Below are 21,039 nucleotides of genomic sequence, written 5' to 3'. Positions count from 1 at the left end.
TATTGTTCTAAAAATGTAAAAAATTTTCAACCGTGTTGATTGTGGCATTTTGTTCTAAAATTATCACCTCCTTCCAGATTTTGAAAGGAATGCATGATTACTGTAGGAAGTTTAAAATGTATATAGAGGCATAAAGATAAAAATATTTTGTCGTTTTGAATACGAAGAGCACTTCTGTTGTTGCTCCACTGTGACAGAGATTTTAGTATTAAAGAAGGTTAACAAGTCAAACTATACATAAATTCCCATTCCAATGTTAATAAATTGTGTCATCTGATGTGTTACTTAACTATTTGGAACCCCATTACTCACCAGACTTTTATTAACCATCTTTTGTGTGTTTCTAGGTGCTCTGGATATAAAGAAGAAGACAGTTTCCTCTGTCACTGAATTTATAGGTTAATGGAAAAATATGCATGTAAAATTTTCTTTAATTATACTGAATGGAATATTTTTTCATGTTTAATTGTTTGTCAAAAAATTTTAAAGTGAATTTATACCAATATTCATAATCAGAATATTCACATATTGGATTTGTTTGAAGCACATTACATATACTACCATTCTACTTCATAAATCCCAAAGTTACACATTCTCACTCCATCATAACTCTCAACTTAGTATCTTTCACTAATATATTGAAAGCAAAACAAAACTAAGGAAAAAACTAATGCCAAAGCCTAAGAAGAAGAAAGTTCAAATTAACATCTTTAAAATTATCTACTGGCGATATCTCTATGAATATATCCACTTAAAAGAATAAAGCAAATACTTACATACTGATATGGAGTACATACGGACAGGTGAAAAACAACACAGATCAGTTTGGGTAGTGTAATCTATTTATAATTTATATGGAGGAATATAAAACAAATACAGAAAACAGAAGGAGGGTGGAGAGAGAAAATAGAGGCTATAATACAGCAACTGAGTGGTTATCTTAGAGGGGTCATATGGAAGTGAATAATACACTGTTTTAATTTTTTAAACCAATCACATAGTATGGAAGGGTATCTGGGGGAAGCTGGAAGGGAAGCACTTTAGAATATCCCATTTAATATTCACTTCTTCAATAAACATTTATTACGCATGCATCTGTTGTGTGCTAGTCGCTGTCCTAGGTGCTACAGGCCCAGTGACGAACAAAATAGGCAAGATGTTTGCCTGCTTTCATGGAACTCACATTTAACTCTGGCTGTTAACAGGTACCACAACTTCACTCAGATTTACCTGTAGTGTTAAGCTACAATAGACTATGACAATAGATTTTTTCCTCAATTTCTCTCCAAAAATCAGTCTGAGTCTGAGGAGAAAGTATAAGAGAATGTAGGTGTGCTTATCACTTTCTGGATTTTAGGGCAGTAACTACAACAGAGAAAATTTAGGAAGTACAAACACAGAGACACACAAATAACTGGCGTTAATAACAGAGAAGAAAAATACATTAAAATCATTTTTTTTAAATCTTATATTCAGGATTTTTCATTATCAAAATTTAAAGCACAACTGGTATCTTTACATACACATATTATATAGCCTAAGAAATGTCTTAAACTAACTTGCCGGTAGTAATTTCACTTTTTGTTATGTATATGTCTATACTGTCTGTCTGTAATAAAATAATATCTTTATGATAAAAATGAAAAATAAGATATTTTAAGTTTACAGAAAAAAAAAAACAGATGCCTGGTCCCATCAAAATTTCCATACAAGAATATTCTGGGAATACTGAATAAAAAGAGTGCTTGAATAAAGAGAGTGCTGATGTAAAATATGAGGAAGGAAGACCTCCATACTCCACTATGAGGAATATTCATGATGAAGTTAAACAGAAAATGAAAACAAGGTGCAGAGTAAGTGTAACGAAGTTCCCTTTTATCTAAGAGGAAGAGGAAAATATACCTCATACTGTTTTGATTTCGGAACCATGTATATACTTTACATAATTATAAAGCAAAACAAAACCAAAATGGAAAAAAGTTATCTCTAAAAATTGACAGCAAGCTTAATCAAACTACATATCAAGTTGGTGGCACAACCACACTGAGAGGAATCAATTCAAAAAACTTTAAAACAGTAATCTGGTATGCATCTATAGCAGAGATACATTAATTTCAGAGAATTCCTATATTGTTTCCAGCAGCCATTTCTTTAATACTTTCAAAACAGCAATACTAATATGTATATGAATATTATATAATAAAGCAAATAATTCATTATCTTCAGTAGAAACCAAGATTTCCAGTATAAGAGGAAAGAAATATAAACATAAAGCTTTAAAAAGTTTAAGGGAAAATCTTATCAATTTAAGCCTTTCATCTTAAAATCTGATTCAACCCCACCAAAACCATTCCTGCCAATGCTAAAGAACACCTAGGGAGTTATATGAGATTCTACAAAGGTTCCATGCTCTACAATTACTTTCCTGAAACCTAAAACCTCCAGATAGGTCCCTAGACCAGATAAGTCCTGAAATAGATAAAAGAGACTTTAAGTTAAGAGCTGTTATGAAAGACAAAGACAGTCATTATGTACTGATTAAAAGGTCAAGTCAACAAGAAGGCATAGCAATTATAAATATATATGCACTAACAGTAGAGCCCCAAAATACATGAAGCAAATACTGACAAATATGATGGGAGATGGACAGGTCCACATTAATAATAGGAGACTTTAATACACCACTTTTAATAATAGATTTAGAACATCTAGTCAGAATATCAATAAAGACTTGAATACATTAAACCAACCAGACCTAACAGACATGTATAGAAAACTTCACCCAACAACAACAGATTACACATTCTTGAGTGCACATGGATCATTCTCCAGGATAGATCAAATATTAGTCACAAAACAAACTCTCAATAAATTAAAGCCTACTAAATCATACAATGTATCCTCTCTGATCACAACAGAATAAAGTTAAAAAATCAAAAACAAAGGGAGAAATGGAAAATTCTCAAATATGTGGGGAAAAAACAACATATTAAACAACCAATGTGTTAAGGAGGAAATCACAAAGGAGATATCTTGAGGTAGATAAAAATGTGCATACAACATATCAAAACTTATGGGATGTGGCAAGGTAATGCTGAGAAAGACCAATGGAATTGAACTCACTGTTCAGAAATAAACCCACACATCTAAGGCCAACTGATTTTTGACAATGGTGAAAAGATCACTCATTTGGGAAAGAACAGTCTATTCAACAAATGGTGCTGGAAAAACTAGATATCCATATGCAAAAGAACGAAGATAGACCAAAATCTCACACAATATACAAAATTAACTAAAATGGATCAAAAGCCTAAACATAAAAACCAAAGCTATTGTTCTGGTTTGCTAGCTGCCAGAATGCAACATATCAGAGACGGATTGGCTTTTAATAAAAGGGGATTTATTTTGTTAGTTCTTCAGAGGAAAGGCAGCTAACTTTCCACTGGTTCCTTCTTATGTGGGAAGGCACAGGATGGTCTCTGCTGGCCTTCTCTCCAGGCCTCTGGGTTCCGACAACTTTCCCCAGGGTATTTCCTACTGCACTTCCAAAGGCCTGGGCTGAGCAGCAAATGCTGAGATGAGGAATGCCCAGCTGCTTAGGCTGTGCTACGTTGTGCTTTCTCATTTAAGCACCAGTCAATTGAGTCAAATGTCATTCATCGCAGCAGGCACGCCTCCTAGCCGACTGCAGATGTAATTAGCAACAGATGAAGTTCACGTACCATTGACTCAAGTCCACAGCAACAGAACTAGGTGCCTTCACCTGGCCAAGTTGACAACTGAATCTAACTACCACAGCTATCAATACTCCTGGAAGAATACATAGGTAAGTATTATCAGAGCCTTGTTTTAGGCAATGGTTTCTTAACTTTACACCAAAGCAAAACCAACAAAAGAAAAAATAAACAGCACTAAATTATATATTTTAATGTGGTTAAGAGGGGAAATTTGGGGCTGTGCAATAGTGGCTCAGTGGCAGAATTCTCACCTGCCATGCCAGAGACCCAGGTTCAATTCCCGGTGCCTGTCATACAAAAAAAAGGGGGGGGGGGGTAGAATTTAGGTTGTATATATGTTACTAGAAAAAAAATTTTTTTAATCATACAGTATAGAAAACAGTGACTCTTAACATAAACCACAGACTACAGTAAGTAGTACAATTATAATAATATTGTAACAAATGCACCACACTGATGAAGGCATTAACAATAGGAAGGTATATAGAAACTTTGTATTTTATACAGGATTTCTGTAAACCAACAAATTCTCCAATTAAAAAAAATTCATATTTTTTATACACACACACATTTACAAACACACAAACATGAACAGCCAAATTTGACAGCCATTTAAGAGGCATGTCTTATTTGTTAATATTTTTCACCCTCTCTGGGAAGTTCTAAAATTGACATACTAATATACACTAGTCTACCAAACAAATATTATCTTAAAGATCCAAAAGGAGGTCCAGTAAAAATTAAGCTTTTCATAAATACTCCACAATATATTTCAATTATATGACTAAGTATCCCCATAATGAAAAGGACCTATTCATATTTAAATGTTGTCTGTTTACCTTATATTCTTTACTCTTCTATACAGAATAAGCAACTTGGAGGAGAGAAATAAACTGATTTGTCATGTTTCATTGTTCTAAATCTCTCTATCTTCCATCTATTACAGAAGAGTTACTATAGTAGCTGGATAGGCTCAGGGTTTCAGAGGTACTGTGCTAACCAACCAGTGCAATCTACCACCTTAACTCTCTGCAGAGTCATTCATCCATCCACCTATTCAAATTGTTAAGAGTCTACCCAGTGCTAAGCACATAATTGGTTTCTTTTCTGTCTCTCTCTTTTCCTGACTATTGTTCCTTCATGTATAGATAAAAATTCAGGTTTAACTTTATAAATTAACTCCTTATATCAAAGATCAAATGTTCTTAGAAACATCACTATAGCTTAGAGACCCAGAAACCCAAAACCACACTACTAATACACATGTAATTATCATGACAAACTGTCTTCTACTTAAATATGCTTAAGTGACCCCAATACAGGAAACAGTGTACTCCACACTGAAGGAAATACAAAGGTGAGTAAAATTCTACTTTTGCCATGCTGAAATTTATGATTTCCTAGGAATAGACAGGTTAACTAAAATACAGATAGAATATAAGAAGGGTCCCAGAGAACACTATAGGAGTTATATGCAAATGAAGACATGGGAAAACTAAGTGGCTGAAGTAGCATCTGAGACTCAGAAAGCTGGACAGGTCATTAAAAGAGCAAGGGAAGAGAAAAACGACAAAGAATATTTGTACCAGCAAAATTCCATGGGCCCAGAATAATCACGGCAATGACAACATCTAACAAGCATGCCAATATGGATTTCAACATACATTTTAACAGTTCTACTTAAAGATGGGAAAAAATTATCATCCTGATAGCAAGCACCTTCTTGAAGAACATAAAAAATCTCTTGACTTCTTTTAATGTAATGTGAAGTTTCAAAGTAAATCAAGAATATGACTAAAAACAAATCAAGGCAACGAGAGAAATCAATGCAGATTTTAAACTACACACACTTTTTCTGCTCCTTGAAAATAATCTATATGATCAGATAGACTTACAACAAAAATATACAATAATATAATCGTTCAACAAACTCCTAAATCTGCACTAACCTACTAACCATGTGTAGCTACTGTGCACTTGAAATGTGGCTATTCTGAACTAGTATGTGTGATAAGTGTAAAACACTCATGAGGCTTTGAAGATTCAGTACTAAAAACAAAAGTACTTCCAAAATGTTGAAATAACATTTTAGAAACACTAATTTAAGTAAAATATATTACTGAAATTAGTTTCAACTGTTTTTACTTTTTCTAATATGACTCCTAAAAAATTTTAAATTACACATGTAGCTCATATTTATGGCATTCGTTATTCTACTGAAACAACTCCTTAATACCAATACCGTTCAGACTTCTGTACTTGCTTCATGCTGGCATGATAATTACTTGATCATAATGATAAAAAGTAACCTCCCAAACATCTATTCCTCAGAGTCTAAAAAAATAAAGACATCAGCCAAAATAGCGTATCAGCTTAATTGTCCTTTTGGAACAAATATAGGAAAACAACAAAACTAAAAACTTTTCCAGATACATTTATCAAGTAGTATTATTACTCTGGGCCATGTCTGGCTAACTACATAAAATTATGTTAGGTAAGAACCACTCAGTGATAAAAGACTGGGATCCGAAACAGGAGAGTCAACCCTGAAGAGCGATGAAAGAACCCAGAGGATGACAGCTATACAATGGTGCTGGAGAACAACCACGCCAGATCCCAGCAGTGAGATGAGGGCTCAAAGAGAAAGGACATTCGGGGGGGGGGGGGGGGGGACACCGTTATATAGGGAGATCTAGAAAACACCCAATGAAGTGGCACATTTGGGAGGAAAAAACTGAAATTGTGATAATCTCAAATAGTACAAGGAAAAGAAAATGCAACAGGAAAGTATAAGAAAAATAAAAAGCAAAAGGAAATACGATTGCCACTTTAGAAAACTGTTTGATAGGTTCTTAAAATGTTTTAAATGTAGACGTAACAATGACCTACCAATTCAATTCCAAAGTATATACCCAAAAGAACTGAACATATATGTCCATGCAAAAGCTTGTACACAAATGTTCACAGCAGCATTATTCACAATACCCCAAAAGCAGAAACAACCCAAATGTCTATCAACTGATGAATGTAGATAAACATAGATGAAGCTTGAAGACTATGCTAAATGAAAGAAACCAATCACAAAAGGCCATATATTGCAGAAATTCATTTATATGAAATGCCAAATCTATTGTGACAGAGTAGAGACTGAGGTTTCCTAGGGCTAGATGAGAAGGAATAAGAAATGACTGCTAATGGGTATTTTGGAGAGGGATAAAAATGTACTAAAATTAGTTTGTGATGATGAGTTGTACAACTATGAGAATACTAAAAACTGTTAACTGCACACTTTAAATGGGTGCATTTCATAGCATGGGACTATCTCAATAAAGCTATTTAAAAAGGAATTGTGATCATCATATACCACTTGCTGGTGCTGCTAATATTGACCTGTGTCAAGAAACTGAGTGTTAATAATTTGAATAATGATTTAAATAATGGTTTAACTAAAAACAATGGTATAATTGTATTAGCATGATAACAGAGGGAGGATGGGGATGACAGAGCTAAGTCCCCAAAATACGATAATCCACAATAAATAATATCTAAAATTAAAATTTAACAAAATTGGCAAAAAGCATACTAATTAAAAATATAACAAAAACTACTAGAGGAATCAGCTGTTATAGTAAAGGTTGCCTCTGAGTCATAGGACTGAGGAACAGGGGATTGGTTTCCATCATAAGCTATTCCGTATTTCTTTGATTTTGTTAAATCATACATTACTTCCTAAGAGCAAAATATATATATATTTTTTATATATATATATTAATATTTATATATATATTTTTAAGTGAAAAAAAGGAGTGCTAGGTTTATGGTCAAGGAGCAGAAAGAAACCGTGCGCTCTTAAAGAGGTAAAAGGCACAGGCTTCACTGACACTGATGCACTCTGCGCCTCTGATCTCTCAAGAGAACAGGTTTTCTCATCTAAGATGTCAGAAAAATGAAAAAGAAAAGGAAAAAATAAATCATCCTATCTCTTTTTTCTTTCCCATGAAATAAGCATGAATTTCCAGCAAGTACACATATAATTACACTTAACACTACAGATCATTTTTTAAATACATAGTTATGACTACGGAGTATTTTCCCACAAACTGCCAAGAGAGGAGCTCTCTCATCTTTGCACTTACTCTCTATTTAACTTGCATTCAGAAAACTAAGAGTTTTTAGTAACCCACTAGGTTGAAAATCAAGGGCAATTTTCTAGAGTAATTGCTTTAAATCTTATCTTTATTCTAATACTCTTATTCTAAAGTCAATATTAATTTAGACATACATATACAAAATAAAATTCCATAATAGAGATAATTAACCTCAACAGATTTAGCCAAGCTCTTTTCCTTTCATTAATAGTTATCATTCCATCTTTAGCTTTAGTATCAGCTCACCATTCTCTCCTCTCCAAAAAAGGATTTGGGTTAAAAAAAAAAAAAACCTGAAATTAAGTAATATAAGAGAACATTTCAGCAACCCTTCAGACAGGAAGACACTTTTTTAAAAATGGCAGCAACACAACTGTAACATATGTTCTAATAATGACACCCTACACAGAGCAATTTGCCAAAAGCTCCCCTGATCTTTATTTCAATTTATAGTTTCAAAGCTTTCAAATTCTGAAGGAAACTATAGTTTCCAGTAGAAGCATTTCTCATTTAAGCTTTTTCTTTCATGGTATAGAAAGGAATTCATTCATTCATTCAATAAATATTTATGAAGTGTCTACTAGGTGCCAGAGTCCATTCTACGCACTCAGGATACATCAGTGAATAAACAAACAATAAGCCCTGCCCTCATAAAGTTTACATTCTAGCGTTTCAACACATATATTGAGTAGAATATGGCACATCACTACCATTTTGAAAAAGCAAAGTCATAAAAACTCCAACTGTTACACCTTGGGTTTTTTCTGAGTTGTGAGACAAGGACTGATATTTTTATTTTCATACTTTCTATTTTCCACAATGAAAACATTTTTTACTATATGCCAAGAACTATTCTAGGAGTCATGGAGAACACAGCTCTTTCCCTCAAATAATCAACAAACTAATCATTCCATTCATGTTAAAAATTAAAGACGTTTGAAAATTTTCCCCAAAATTCCCCCTATTTCATAGGGTTGTTTTAATCCTCTTGTACTTAGAAATTCCATTTTTATGAATTTAATCTATGGATAGTACTGATATGTGTAAATGGCACATTGAAGGTTACTCTATAAGAGCAAAAGATTGAAAACAACTGATTAAATAAAACAGGGCATATTTATACAAAAGAATACTATTCAGTCAATTATTAAAAAAAGAAGAGACCAGTTTTATGAATTGATATGGAACAATCTCCAATACATCTCAAGTAGGAGGAAAACAAGATGCATAATAATGTGTATATAGCATATGACACCAATTCTCTAAAAAGGAGAAAAAAGAATATACATACTTTTTTGCCTAAACTATCTATAGAAGGGTACACAAGAAACTGGAATTATGGCTGTCTCTAAGAAAAGGAACTAGAATTTTCAGATCAGGAGCATGGGGAAGGCTTCATTTGACACCTTTTAAATTTTGAACCATGTATTTTTTTTTTAATTCCAAGTAAAATATGTAAATAAGCATGTAATTGTCTAGCACATCCAATTAATAATAGTACTATAGCTAATATTAAATATTATACAAATATGATAAATATATGTATATATACACAGTTGTACGTAGAATAAAAATAGATATATATTGCCGTTAAGTTTGCTTTCATATTAAAAAGAGAAGTAAAACATTTCACAACCTGGAAGATGGAAAGATAATAATTCCTAATAATGGTAGTTTGGAGAATCACCTGATACTATCTGGGGTTATAAAAACACCAGATTCATTTAGGAACTGTCATAATATTCAATAGAAATCAGTACTCTGATTGAACATTAAACAAAAAATTCCATATATTATTTATTTTTCTTCCTGTACTGGCATAAACCGTAATAGTTACATTTTCAATGGATCTCTTTTAAGAAGTTTTCCCTGAAATCATAGTTTTTTTTGAGGACTTTTTCAGTATAACTATAAAAGGTTAAATACTGTACTTACTAATGGACATGCATGGAATAAATTTCAAAAGCTGTACTAATGTCTTACACAGTCAAAATCACCACATTACCATCCTAAACTCTACACTACAATATCATCAATGAAAGACTACCATAAGAACAAAAGGCACTTTAGCTTATTTCTGGAAACCAAGTTTAAAGTAATAGCAATTCATTCTCTGTAACAGATACAATAAAGAGTAAAGGCTCTGGAATCAGAATGTCTGGGTTTAAATCCCAGCAAAGCACTTCCAAAACAGGTAACAGTGAACAAGTTTCTTCACCTCTGAATCTCATCTAACTCATCTATAAAGTGGGGATAATATAATCAGCTATTTTCCAGTTGTTATAATGATTAAAATGAGATACATATACATAAAAAAATGAGATATCACATGTAAAGATTTGGTAGTGTTTAGTACACAGAAAGCACTCAATAAGCATATCACAAGTTACGTTCTTATATTTCATGGCCACTATCTATTAAAGCAACCTATCATTTTCAGCTTCCAAAGCAAGGATTGAGCCATGATATAATTAACGATAATGAACAACTGGAGTACAAATGTTACTGCTTTATACCAATGTTATTACTACTTTTGCCTGCATACCACCTTTCTGACTTTAGGGCATGCCTAGTCAACCCTGGACCTGTGAATTCATTTAAATTACAGAACCATCTAAAAAACAAGTTTCTAAAAAAACAAAGAATAGTTTCTATCTTGTTCCTTCATTGTCAAAAATGTTTACTTTTTATTACTAAATTGATTTAAAAAAAGTATTAAGACATTAACAACACAAAACCATGTTAATAAGGGAACATGTTAAGGATGCAAATTTGTGCCATCATTGGCCACGGTATCCTGGAGACAAAAGTTAATTTGTGAGAATTAATTTCAAGAAAAACAACTCAGGTAGAATGCTCATCTGCCATGCTGAAGGCCCAGCTGGAGTCCTGGCCCACGCACCAAAAAAAAAAAAAAGGAAAAGAAAAACAATACATCATTGCCTCAATAGGATCAAACCAAAGTTAAGAAAACTATTCAGCACAAAAACGTTAAGTTTAAACCATTTACAAAATTGTAATTTGGAAATCCTTTGAAAGTAAGCCTTTCTCCCCTAAAATATAAGCAAAAGTGGGAATGGGGATTAAAAGCTAAGAACCGATATCTACAAAGTTATGTCTTTATAACTTATACCCGACTATGTGCATGAGAGACACAACTGTCCATTATGTAAGGGATATTAGCTCACTTAATAAAAAGTAAAATAAAAACTCAATAATGTTTAGCATAGAATTAATATTTATCGATTTTATAGTAAGAAACTTTTGGGAGACAAATTGTTCTACTGTAATTCTATTGCCAGTTTTTTCTTGCAGCTCCAAAAAACACTTTTTATTTATAAATAGACATTTCTATGTTACATTCAACCATGTTCAAATGCAAGGAAGATAATCTAAGATAGGAGCAAGGACTGCAAACTCTGCTTTAAAATCAATTACCATGAAAGTAAAATGTTACCATCCTTGAAATCAAGCAAGACTATCCTTTTCCTTAAAAAAAAAAAAAGTCAATTAGAAAATAATGTTAAATGTTACACCAAATTCATTTACTCATGGTTAACAGAGCAATATCCGAGGAATCAGGTTCATCTGTTAGTACCAGCATACACTCCTGCCACACCCAAGTGCTCTGCCGCACCACTGTCCATTGCAGGGTGGAGCATCACAAGAGGTACCAAAGCCTCACATCCTGCCCATCCCCATGTCTCACAAGGTCACTGAGCTCTATTAAAAGTATGGCACTGTAGTACTAGGGTCAGCACAGCATGCTTCACAGCCTTCTCTATGCATAAAGTACACACAAAAATAGAGCTTGCCGACTCTAAGATTCTACTGCTAGCCCTAACTAAAACTCTGGCCTTCCCAGCCTTGCTGTTTCTCCAAAATAGTTATCTCATAGCAGTAATTCAAGTCCAGTACAAGAGAACAAAAGCACAGGGTACAGGTCCTGATTTTCAGCTGAACTATACCACGAAAATGGCAACGTTTTCTATTTACTAAATACAGTTCCCCCAATCAGCCATAAATTGATTTGTGAATCTCTGGATTCCCTTAAAGTTCTTTCCTAATCCCAGCCTTATGGTCATTTCACGATTAGCATTCTACATGCTCTTGCAATAAGAGTATGCTATTCCTATGTGAATGTTGTAGTATTTTTAACAACTCTAGATAAGTACGGTAGGAAAAAGAATGAAAACTAACTAAAATAAGGTCCTGGTTTTCAGTCTTACACAGGAACTCTATTCCAAATTAACACAAGTAATAAAGAAATTAGCTAAATTTTAAAAACATTTTTTTAAATGTCACAGAAAGACTAAATTGCCTTGGGGAATGAATAGAGGGACTCTAAGTCACTACCTACTTTTTGGTTTTAATCTCTACACCAAATGCTGCAGATTAATATGTAGCTATTATTATTTCCTTTTCACTAATAAAAATTTTTATCTAAAAAGGTTTTTTATGAGGAAACAAATTTATTAGTGATACTCACTGACTCTTTTTTCCTCTGTACAAATTTTAAGATTTAAGTATTTAACCTAAGCAATTAGATAAATTTTCTCAAGTAGTATACTAAAAGAATTTATTACTATTATTTTAACCAAATTTGCCATAGTCAGTACCTTACTTTTTTCATTTTGAGTAAAATATCATATGATTCTCAAGAAGGAACTATATAGATATTAGTATGTATTTAACAACATATAAATTCGGATGTGAATATACTGGTTTAAACTTGGGATAAATGCCTTAACTCAACAAAAAGGTGAAAACACAGTCATTATAAAATCTACTTTCAATTTCTGCTGGAGCTTTCACAACTCAAGTGAAAGCTAGCATTATTATTACTATTACTAATGCACGGTTTACCTAAGGATGAAAAAAAACACAAGTTTTAAACATGAATCAAAAATTAAAGGCTGTATCAAATATCTAAAATTATGTCACAGTTTAATCCAAAAAAGTTATAAGAGTTCCATGGATAAATTACCATGGAACTCTTATAACTAAGTTTCAAGTGTGTGACTTTTGACTATCTCCAGAATTTTTCTTTTCTTAGGATTTCAGTGGAAAGCAATTAAATAAAAACTTTTAGTTTACTGCTCCCAAATAAAAATTCACATTTTTTTTGGTGTAGAAAATTTAGAACTGTGCGATTAGTAGACTGGAAAGTTAAAATATCATTGTCAGTAACTGCTGTCTGCTGAAGTTCAAAGGAACCTATTATATATTAAATAACAAAAAGAGAGCTCCTCTAACTTCATCTCAGCACTTTCTCAACTTTCCCATCACAAACAATATATATACATAACACAGCATTCAATTCAACCAAACTAATAACATCAGAGTTTATTTTTAACTCCTGAGTCATTGACAAATAGCTCCCCTTCAATCCAATTCAAAGTCCTGAAGTTACTCATTCAAAATCTGTTCGTTTCGTCCCATTTTATTTTATTCCCCTCTTCATTCATAATATACCATAATATCTCCTCCCATTTCCCTAAAATTGCTCTAACGTCTCTCATCAAATCTGCTACCCAATTCATCTTCAAATATCTTGTTCAGCAGCCTACAGTGAATCCCAATCATCTTATAAAATTCAACCAACCTGTTATTAAGCCCCCACTGCCTTCCAGCAGCTAACCTTATCATATTTCTCAAATTCCATCTCTTCTTATTTTCGTTTTCAGGCCTCTTTAATTCAGATTTGCCATCTTGCTGCTGCCTCCCACACAAAATCACCACCTCTGTGCCTCTGCCCATTTCTTCCATTTAGAATACTAATACTTCTTGCTTCTCCATCAATTCAAGTTTTGCCTCCTTTAAAGCCTATCTTAAAACTCACCTTCTACAGAAAATGTTCCCTTTCCAACTCATCTGCTTCAACCCTTTTATTCTTTGTCCCTCAGAACAAAAGATTACACTTGTATTTTATCACCCTGCAGTCATCATGCAACTGTTTTCATATTTTATCCCATAAACCTGCCTTCACAACTAAATGATAGGCTCATGAGGCCAAGGACCTTAACTTCTTAGAAATCTTTGTTTTGAACAGGGTCCCTTAGAATTCTAGCATTTAAATAGGTTCTTAAGGACTCCCCTTTCTTCTAAAAATGCCCTTCAAGGTCTTCAAAAACATAATTAGCACTGAACTCCAACTTTTTAAATGTTAAATTAATCTAAATACAATTTAAAAACATTTTAATCTACACACTTTCTAAGAGTTACTCTACCCTCAGTCAACATCCGTATTATCAAGAACTAACAATCATTTTCAAAGAAAATCCTGGAAACAAAAGGAAAAGTCCAAAAACTTAGAATTAGCTATTCCGTTTTGTTCTCTGAAGCAGATTTAATGAATTAATTACCTAAATTGATCTCGAGTAGTTTTTAAACAATATTACCAAAATGTAAAACGTGTACAAGCACTCCAGTACCACAAGAGGCTCTTAAGAGGCTATTATAAGATTTGCTTCATCATAGTGGAAAATTAGCCCAGAATTTTAAACAATTCCTTTCAACTGACCCCATGAGGTGCTTAGAAAGCCTGTCTATTCCTTTAAAGATGCATAATCAGCTTGCCTCTTTACATACCCTGCATTCTCTACTAGCTAGTCTAGTCACGAGGGGGAAGGGGGATTAACTTAAAAAATTAATCTGCCATTCAGCTATAAACCTGGACTCAAAAAGCCACATGATTTGAAATCTTAAATTCAATTAAAAGTAATCATTGTACATGTAATAGCATATATATATATATATTTTTAAATCTCAGTTCCTCAGTTTTCTGTTCTAGGCAGCAAGAGCTTGTTTTTTATCTCATTATGCCCCTCTCTGGAGGAAAAAGGAGACAATACACACATTTCTGACAAATTCTGGAAGTATATTTAAATAAGCTGTCATTAAACACTTCATCAAATATACAATAAACATCTCCACAAACAGAGATACAATAGAACATCAGATACTTAGTATACCAACCACCTCACGAACATGGACTTTTCAGCACAAATCCAGGACAAGAGTACAGTCTGGCAACAGCTCCTATCAAGCACAGCCCAAATAACCCTATTATATCCAGGGCCACAGGCTTTTGCAAAGCCGTGACAAAAAGAGCTAAATCCATATTCTTATCATTAAATTCATATTCTTTCTAAATGTAACAGGAAGCCAAGATAAGAGTGTTTTAAATAGTCCTAATAGAGGACCCCTGTACTCTAGAACATTTAAAAGTAATGAATGCAAAGACACCCCCAAATTGAACTTAAATGACAATGAATCAGTGGCAATTAACATGTAACCTAGTATTTGGCAATATGACATTACAAACCTCAAAACTTATACCTACTTTCAAGTTACCTTTTGACTAAACAAATTAGTGTTAAACTGGTAATGTCAAAATGGAAGCATAAAAAAAAGTGCATTAAACCACTTATTCAATTTAAGACAATGCATGTAGAGATGGTACTGCTGCTGGATAGCTATGGGCTCCCAAACGCCAGTTCCAAGGAGAGGAGTCAATGCTCACTTCAAACATAAAGGTTGGTTCCTGATCAAGTTCACCCCCGGATTAAGAACAATACTTTGTATAGTCACACAAGCAAGAAAAACATGTTAGGGGGATGTGATATTTAGAGCATCTATTAAATATACGAAACTGTATTCAATATCCTCCCTCACTCAAAAAAAGTACACTCCGCAAGCGTACATGTCTTATGAAACAAGTCTTGTTTTCTTTATTCAAGAGAATAAGCAAGTAAACACTTTCATCACTATTTTAACACGAAAACACTCAAAACACTCGATAAAACTGACTACCAACAGCAAGAAAAACTATTAAAAAACAAAAGTTTCATATCAATTCATCCAAATACAAATCCTATTCTGCCAATTCAAGGTTAATGAGACAGGGGAAGGGGATACGAGAGGAGAAAAGAGGGAGCTGCCTCATCCTTTACTGAAGACTAATTTTGCCCTTTTTCGTAAACCAGATTGTTAAATCGGGAGGCCCAAAATTTTTAAACCCTAGTATTTCAAGGTTCCGTATTCTAAAGGTGAGGTAGCGAAGGGGGGTAAATTAAAATCAATACTCACTGCTAACTTTCATGCTGCCAAAAGCTGAAGGCTGCTGCACTGGCTTGCAGCTCTCCGCAAAGGAGGTGGTTCTGGGCCGCCCTGACATGATCCTGTCTCCCCGAATCACCTTCTTTTCCTTCCTTCCTCCTTTTCTTCCTTTTGCTTTGTATTGGGTTGTTAGGTTAATGATAAATGCAGCATTAAGTTCTCCCACAGGAAAAATAAAAAAAGACTTCGTCCTCTTGGCTTTTCACTCCTTTTGTATAGCTATAAAAAACGATCGATGTATTTCTCCTTCAAGACAGATCGGTACGGATATTTAACATATAGATGATTTGGGGATGGGGAAAAAAAATACAATTCTTTCCCCTCCCTTTCCTGGGGGAGGGGAAGAAAAGGAGGGATCCTAAAAAAAAAAAAAAAAACTCACGTGAAACGGGGACAAATACTTGATTGAAAATAAGCACTTAGAATATTATATATTCCTCGGGGATTTTTTTTCCGAGTCAATGAAGAAGGGAAGCGGCGGAAGGATCACGAGTCTCACGCTTGAAGAGAAGGGGGATGGGAAGGAGGGAAGGAGAGGGAGGGGGTGCCTCGGAGATGCGACGGGAAACGCTGCGGCTCCGGCGGCGGCGGCGGCGGGATCTGGCGGACTGACGGCAGGGGCCCCGCGAACTAGAGGGCGGCTGAGTCGCGAGTCAGTCAGAAGCGGGCGGTGGCAGCAGATCCTCTTCTCATTGCGCCAGGAGCAGCTGCAGGCGGCGGCTGGATCCAGCGGCCATGGCGGCGGCGGTAGCGGAGGCAGCTCCCTTCAGACCCCAGGCAGCGGCTCCTCGACTGCTCCCCATACGCCGGGGACATGGGAACCCGGCAACCGCTTCCGTCCCTCGGGGCCCCCTCCCCCGTCCACCGCACCAGCGCGGCCGCCCTCCCACCCCTAGCCTCTGCTCCGTGTCCGCTGAGGAAGTGTCGGCGCTTTGCCCTCAGCCCGAAGCCTTGTCAGCGGCTGCGGGGTCGGCTACTCCTCGCTTCCCTCCTTCCTTCCTTTGTCACTCGGCCCGGGCGGCGGCAGCAGCAGCACAAACCCGCATTCGCCTGGGTCGGGGCTGTTCTGTGTGAGGAGCGTCGTCTGCGCAGTCGCCTAGCTCTTCCTCACCCCCCTCCCCCTTCCTACTCGTCCTCCGCCTCCTTCCTCCCCCACCCAGCCTTACCCCGCCTAGAGCCCCACCGCCCGCGTAACAGGCGTCTGGGAATCGCCGACCGAGCTCGCACCCGCCCACTTCGGCTGAGAAGCCGAAGACCGAGTTGGGCCAATCACGACGCCGTTTGTTTGAGACTCCTCCGGAAAGAGCCGATCGGCTTGAGGAACCAATTAGAAAGTGTCGCTGGTAACCCACACCCAAAGAGCGAAGATTGTCGAAGATAGCCGAACGGGATAAAGGTGGATTCGCCTTGTTCTATGGCTGGACGGAAGAGAAAATCGACAATGCAGCAGTGACCAATCAGAGTCAGTCGCCCTCACGAAAAAGCACGAAGAGTTAAGGACGATGAACCTGGGAGTCGCTGGTGAAATTGCGCGGTTGGGCACCGCTGCCTCTTTATAATTGGCTGAAAAACTCGGCTGGGATTATACCTCGCTGGGTGATTGGTGAGGGGAAAGGAGGCTTCCGAGAATAGTCTAGCCAGTTACGACGTCTCCTCCCTCGCCGTGGTGCGGAGCAGAAGAAAGCGAAGAGAGGACGTCTATAAAATGCCTTCTCATTGGCTTGAAACTTTGGCGCTGGTGTGGGGGGCAAAAGGAAAGGGAGGGAGGGCGAAGCTCTTAGCGATAGCCAATCGAAACTCACTGCCGTCTTATCGCAAGACATAGCTGTAGTGTGATTGGTTTTCAGCCTGCGGCGGCAGTCCTAGTATCTGGGAGAACCTTAACTGGAGTAGTGGTGCCAGCCTGACGGAGGTTTATGCGACTGCTGTCAGGCCGTGCAGGTAGCTCGGACTTTTTGCACCCCCATCCGAAATGTCTGCGGTGGGTGGGACTGGGCTCCGAGCTTTTAAACGGAGGAATGTCGAGGAGTTCTTCCACCAAATAAAGGCTGTCTGCGGGGCACGGCCAAAACTGCGTGTCTGAGGCTTCCCTGAGCCCGGGATCGTGAGTCCGATGTACCTGCGTCTTCCCCAAAAGGGCTCAACGAGCCAAGGGAGCTTCCTTGGCAGGATGCGAGTTTTCACCGTGGCCGGGTGCTAAAGTGGAAACAAAGCTTCCAGAAAGGCAGCATCTCTGAGCGGTCGTGCCCCACCCAGCTGCTGGAGCCATAGCTAGAATGAGGCCGACTGCGCCTAGATGCGCGCGTCCAGTTTGGGCCTTCTGGAAACGCCTCTGAGAAATGAGCTCATGCTGGTTGCGCGCGCTCCTTGTGTAGACTGTGTGGACTGCAAAACCGGTCCCAAAAGTAGGTGAGAAATTCCGTCAGGCCGCATGTTCGGAAGCCTCTGAGGAAATGGAGAAAAAAATGAGCCCATAGTGGTTGAAGTCCTTTGGAACTGGAGTGATCTGTGAAAGTCCAGTTTGAGTAGATTTCACACATTCGTTCTTCTACACTAAAAAAAAAAAAAAAAAAGTGATTACTTTGGTCTGCCACAAGGCAGTGAAATATGGCTATGTCCGGATAGGCAAAGTAGAACGGAAAGTTATCCTGATTGTGAACCGTTGGTGCCTGTAATTTGTACCTGCAGAATCATCCCTTTCTGTTAAGATACTATCTCAGATAGTACCCGTATTTGATCAGATTACCTATTTCTTTGTAAAAGCTGATGAGGGACTTGGGACAGAATCAGGTGACCTTTGATGGGAGACAGGAAAGGTCTAGATAGAATTTGCTGACTCATATGTCTAGAGAAGCCAGACGAGTAAAGCAAATCAGTGAAGCTGGCTTGATGTAAGGTAATAGGGAATACAGAATGGCAAATTGAAGTGTCCACGCATCACCAGAGGAAGCAGATGCGTCTCACCTGAAGAAATGTATGTCCAGTGTCCTGAGATAATCGCTTCCTTTTTTACCCCAGGAGAACCCCTAAAACTGGGTTTTTGTGTGAACTCTCTGGATGTTTAAATGTTAGCAATCAGTATTTCGAAACACCTCGGGCCAAGCAAGAAACATCAGGGGTAACCAACAGTTAGTTCATCAGTTTGTAGTAGTAAAAACCCTTATTCTTTGTAATGAAGAGAGAACATGTAGTCAGTGGATGTCATGGCTATGCGAAACACCTCGGGCCAAGCAAGAAACATCAGGGGTAACCAACAGTTAGTTCATCAGTTTGTAGTAGTAAAAAACCTTATTCTTTGTAATGAAGAGAGAACATGTAGTCAGTGGATGTCATGGCTAGGGTAAAGAATGTTAAAAGCATAATCAGGGAATGGTGGCTTTGTCTGCTGAATGGTTCCTCTCCATGCCAAGTATCAGGAAAGACCTTTAGTGCTGCTACCTAAAATGCTATGAGTCGGGTGGGCCATGGTGGCTCAGCAGGTAAGAATGCTTGCCTGCCATGCCCAAGGACCTGGGTTTGATTCCCGGTGCCTGCCCATGTGGAAAAAAAAAAAAAAGAGTAAAATGCTATGAACCCTTTTAGCTTTGAATCTCACCTTCCTCTTCTGTACTCCGTATTCCAACTCCCAACTATACCATAGGAAACAAACGTTTATGTCATACAGATTAATAGCATACTTGCTCCTTTGTATTTAATAGTACAAAAGTTGTGTACATTGAGGTTATAATTACTTTATTGTTGCTGCCTTCAGTATTTTGAACTGATGTTGTATAAAAAAAAAAAATCAGACCAAGAGGGGTAGATTTTATAAGAAAGAAGAAAGTGTACTGCAGTCCAAGAATTAGGGCTTGAAGAAGTTTATGAGAAAATACAAAACTACTGCAACTAACATTCAGTAATTGCTTTTGTGAACTTGCAAACCTATTCTTACTTTCCTGCTTACTGTCAGCCACTTTATCAGTTTATATTAATTATAAATAAATTGTTTGCAATGTTCCATGCACTGTTCTTAAGTATTTTATAAATACCATCTCATTTAAATTTCATAATATTCTTTGAAGTACTATTTTCATCTCTGATCCTCAGATAAGGAAACTGAGGACAAGAAACGTTTAGAAAGCTAGAATAAAAAGTAGAACTGGGGTTCGGAGAGCCTATTCTTAGCGTCTCCTGTGTACTTCTGTCCCTACTTCTCCTGGTACATGTTGCTTTTTCTATAATCTAAACCTTATACTTTCTTACTGTGTATTTCTGGTTTTGAACAAACCTTATAGAATATCAGTTTGTTTTTCTCTAGGGCCCATCAAGTGGTGCCTTGCAGAGATTAGTGATTCTAAGCCGCAGTATCAGTAAACTAAACAACTGGAAAAAGATAAAGGGTGGAAAGCCGGTTGATAGAGAATGGTTGAGTAGGGTAGTGGGTAAGAGAGTCTACAAGATGGTAGTTATAAATTAAAATGCACAATGAACTGACTTTATAAATTCTGTAGTAATAAGCATTTGCATAGCATTTTGAGGTTTAGGAAGTATTTTAACATGTGTTATATCATTTTGTCCTCACAGCAAGCCAGTAAAGCTATTCTCTTTTTGCAAATAAGGAAGCTAAACACTAGAGTGAGTAAATGAGTTGCTCAGAATCACCTAGCTACATTTTAAATTGAAGTTTGAGGAAACTGTAGGTAGCTTTAATAATGAGAGTAGCAAATAGAATATGAGTTTTTTTTTTTAATGAACCTGGTGGCAGCCATTCCAAACATAAGTCTGTGAACAAGCTCTTCCTAGGAGCTCATTTACTTGACCAACATATATTAAATACCTACAGTGTTCCTGGGTGCTGCCCTTCAAATTTAATAAACAGATTCAATGCACTTCCAATCAAAATTCCAAAATATTTCTTTGCAGAGGTGGAAAAATCCAATTCTCAAATTCATAGGCAAGGTAAGAAATCCTGAATAGCCAAATATATCTTGAAAAAGAAGAAGAAAGGTAAGGACTCACACTTCACAATTTCAGAATTTATTACAAAGCTCCAT

At 36.5% G+C, this 21,039-nt stretch overlaps 1 protein-coding gene across 4 annotated transcripts in view; it reads right to left on the bottom strand.

Moving 5' to 3' along the window:
• GSK3B (glycogen synthase kinase 3 beta) overlaps positions 1 to 17,526 on the bottom strand; it is a 283,540-nt gene extending 266,014 nt beyond the window's left edge. For 3 of the 4 annotated variants that reach the window (XM_077118221.1, XM_077118224.1, XM_077118225.1), the window contains exon 1: positions 15,977 to 17,166. In XM_077118221.1, coding sequence (XP_076974336.1) covers positions 15,977 to 16,064 — 88 coding nt within the window. In that variant the 5' untranslated portion in view covers positions 16,065 to 17,166. The other variant, XM_077118222.1, reaches the window with a different exon arrangement.
• Positions 17,527 to 21,039: the final 3,513 nt, after the last annotated feature.

The sequence above is a fragment of the Tamandua tetradactyla genome, chromosome 10 (genome assembly GCF_023851605.1).
Source record: "Tamandua tetradactyla isolate mTamTet1 chromosome 10, mTamTet1.pri, whole genome shotgun sequence".
NCBI lineage: Eukaryota > Metazoa > Chordata > Mammalia > Pilosa > Myrmecophagidae > Tamandua > Tamandua tetradactyla.
The sequence above is the reverse complement of the archived record's forward strand: the minus strand, read 5'-3'. Positions and strand labels throughout refer to the sequence as shown.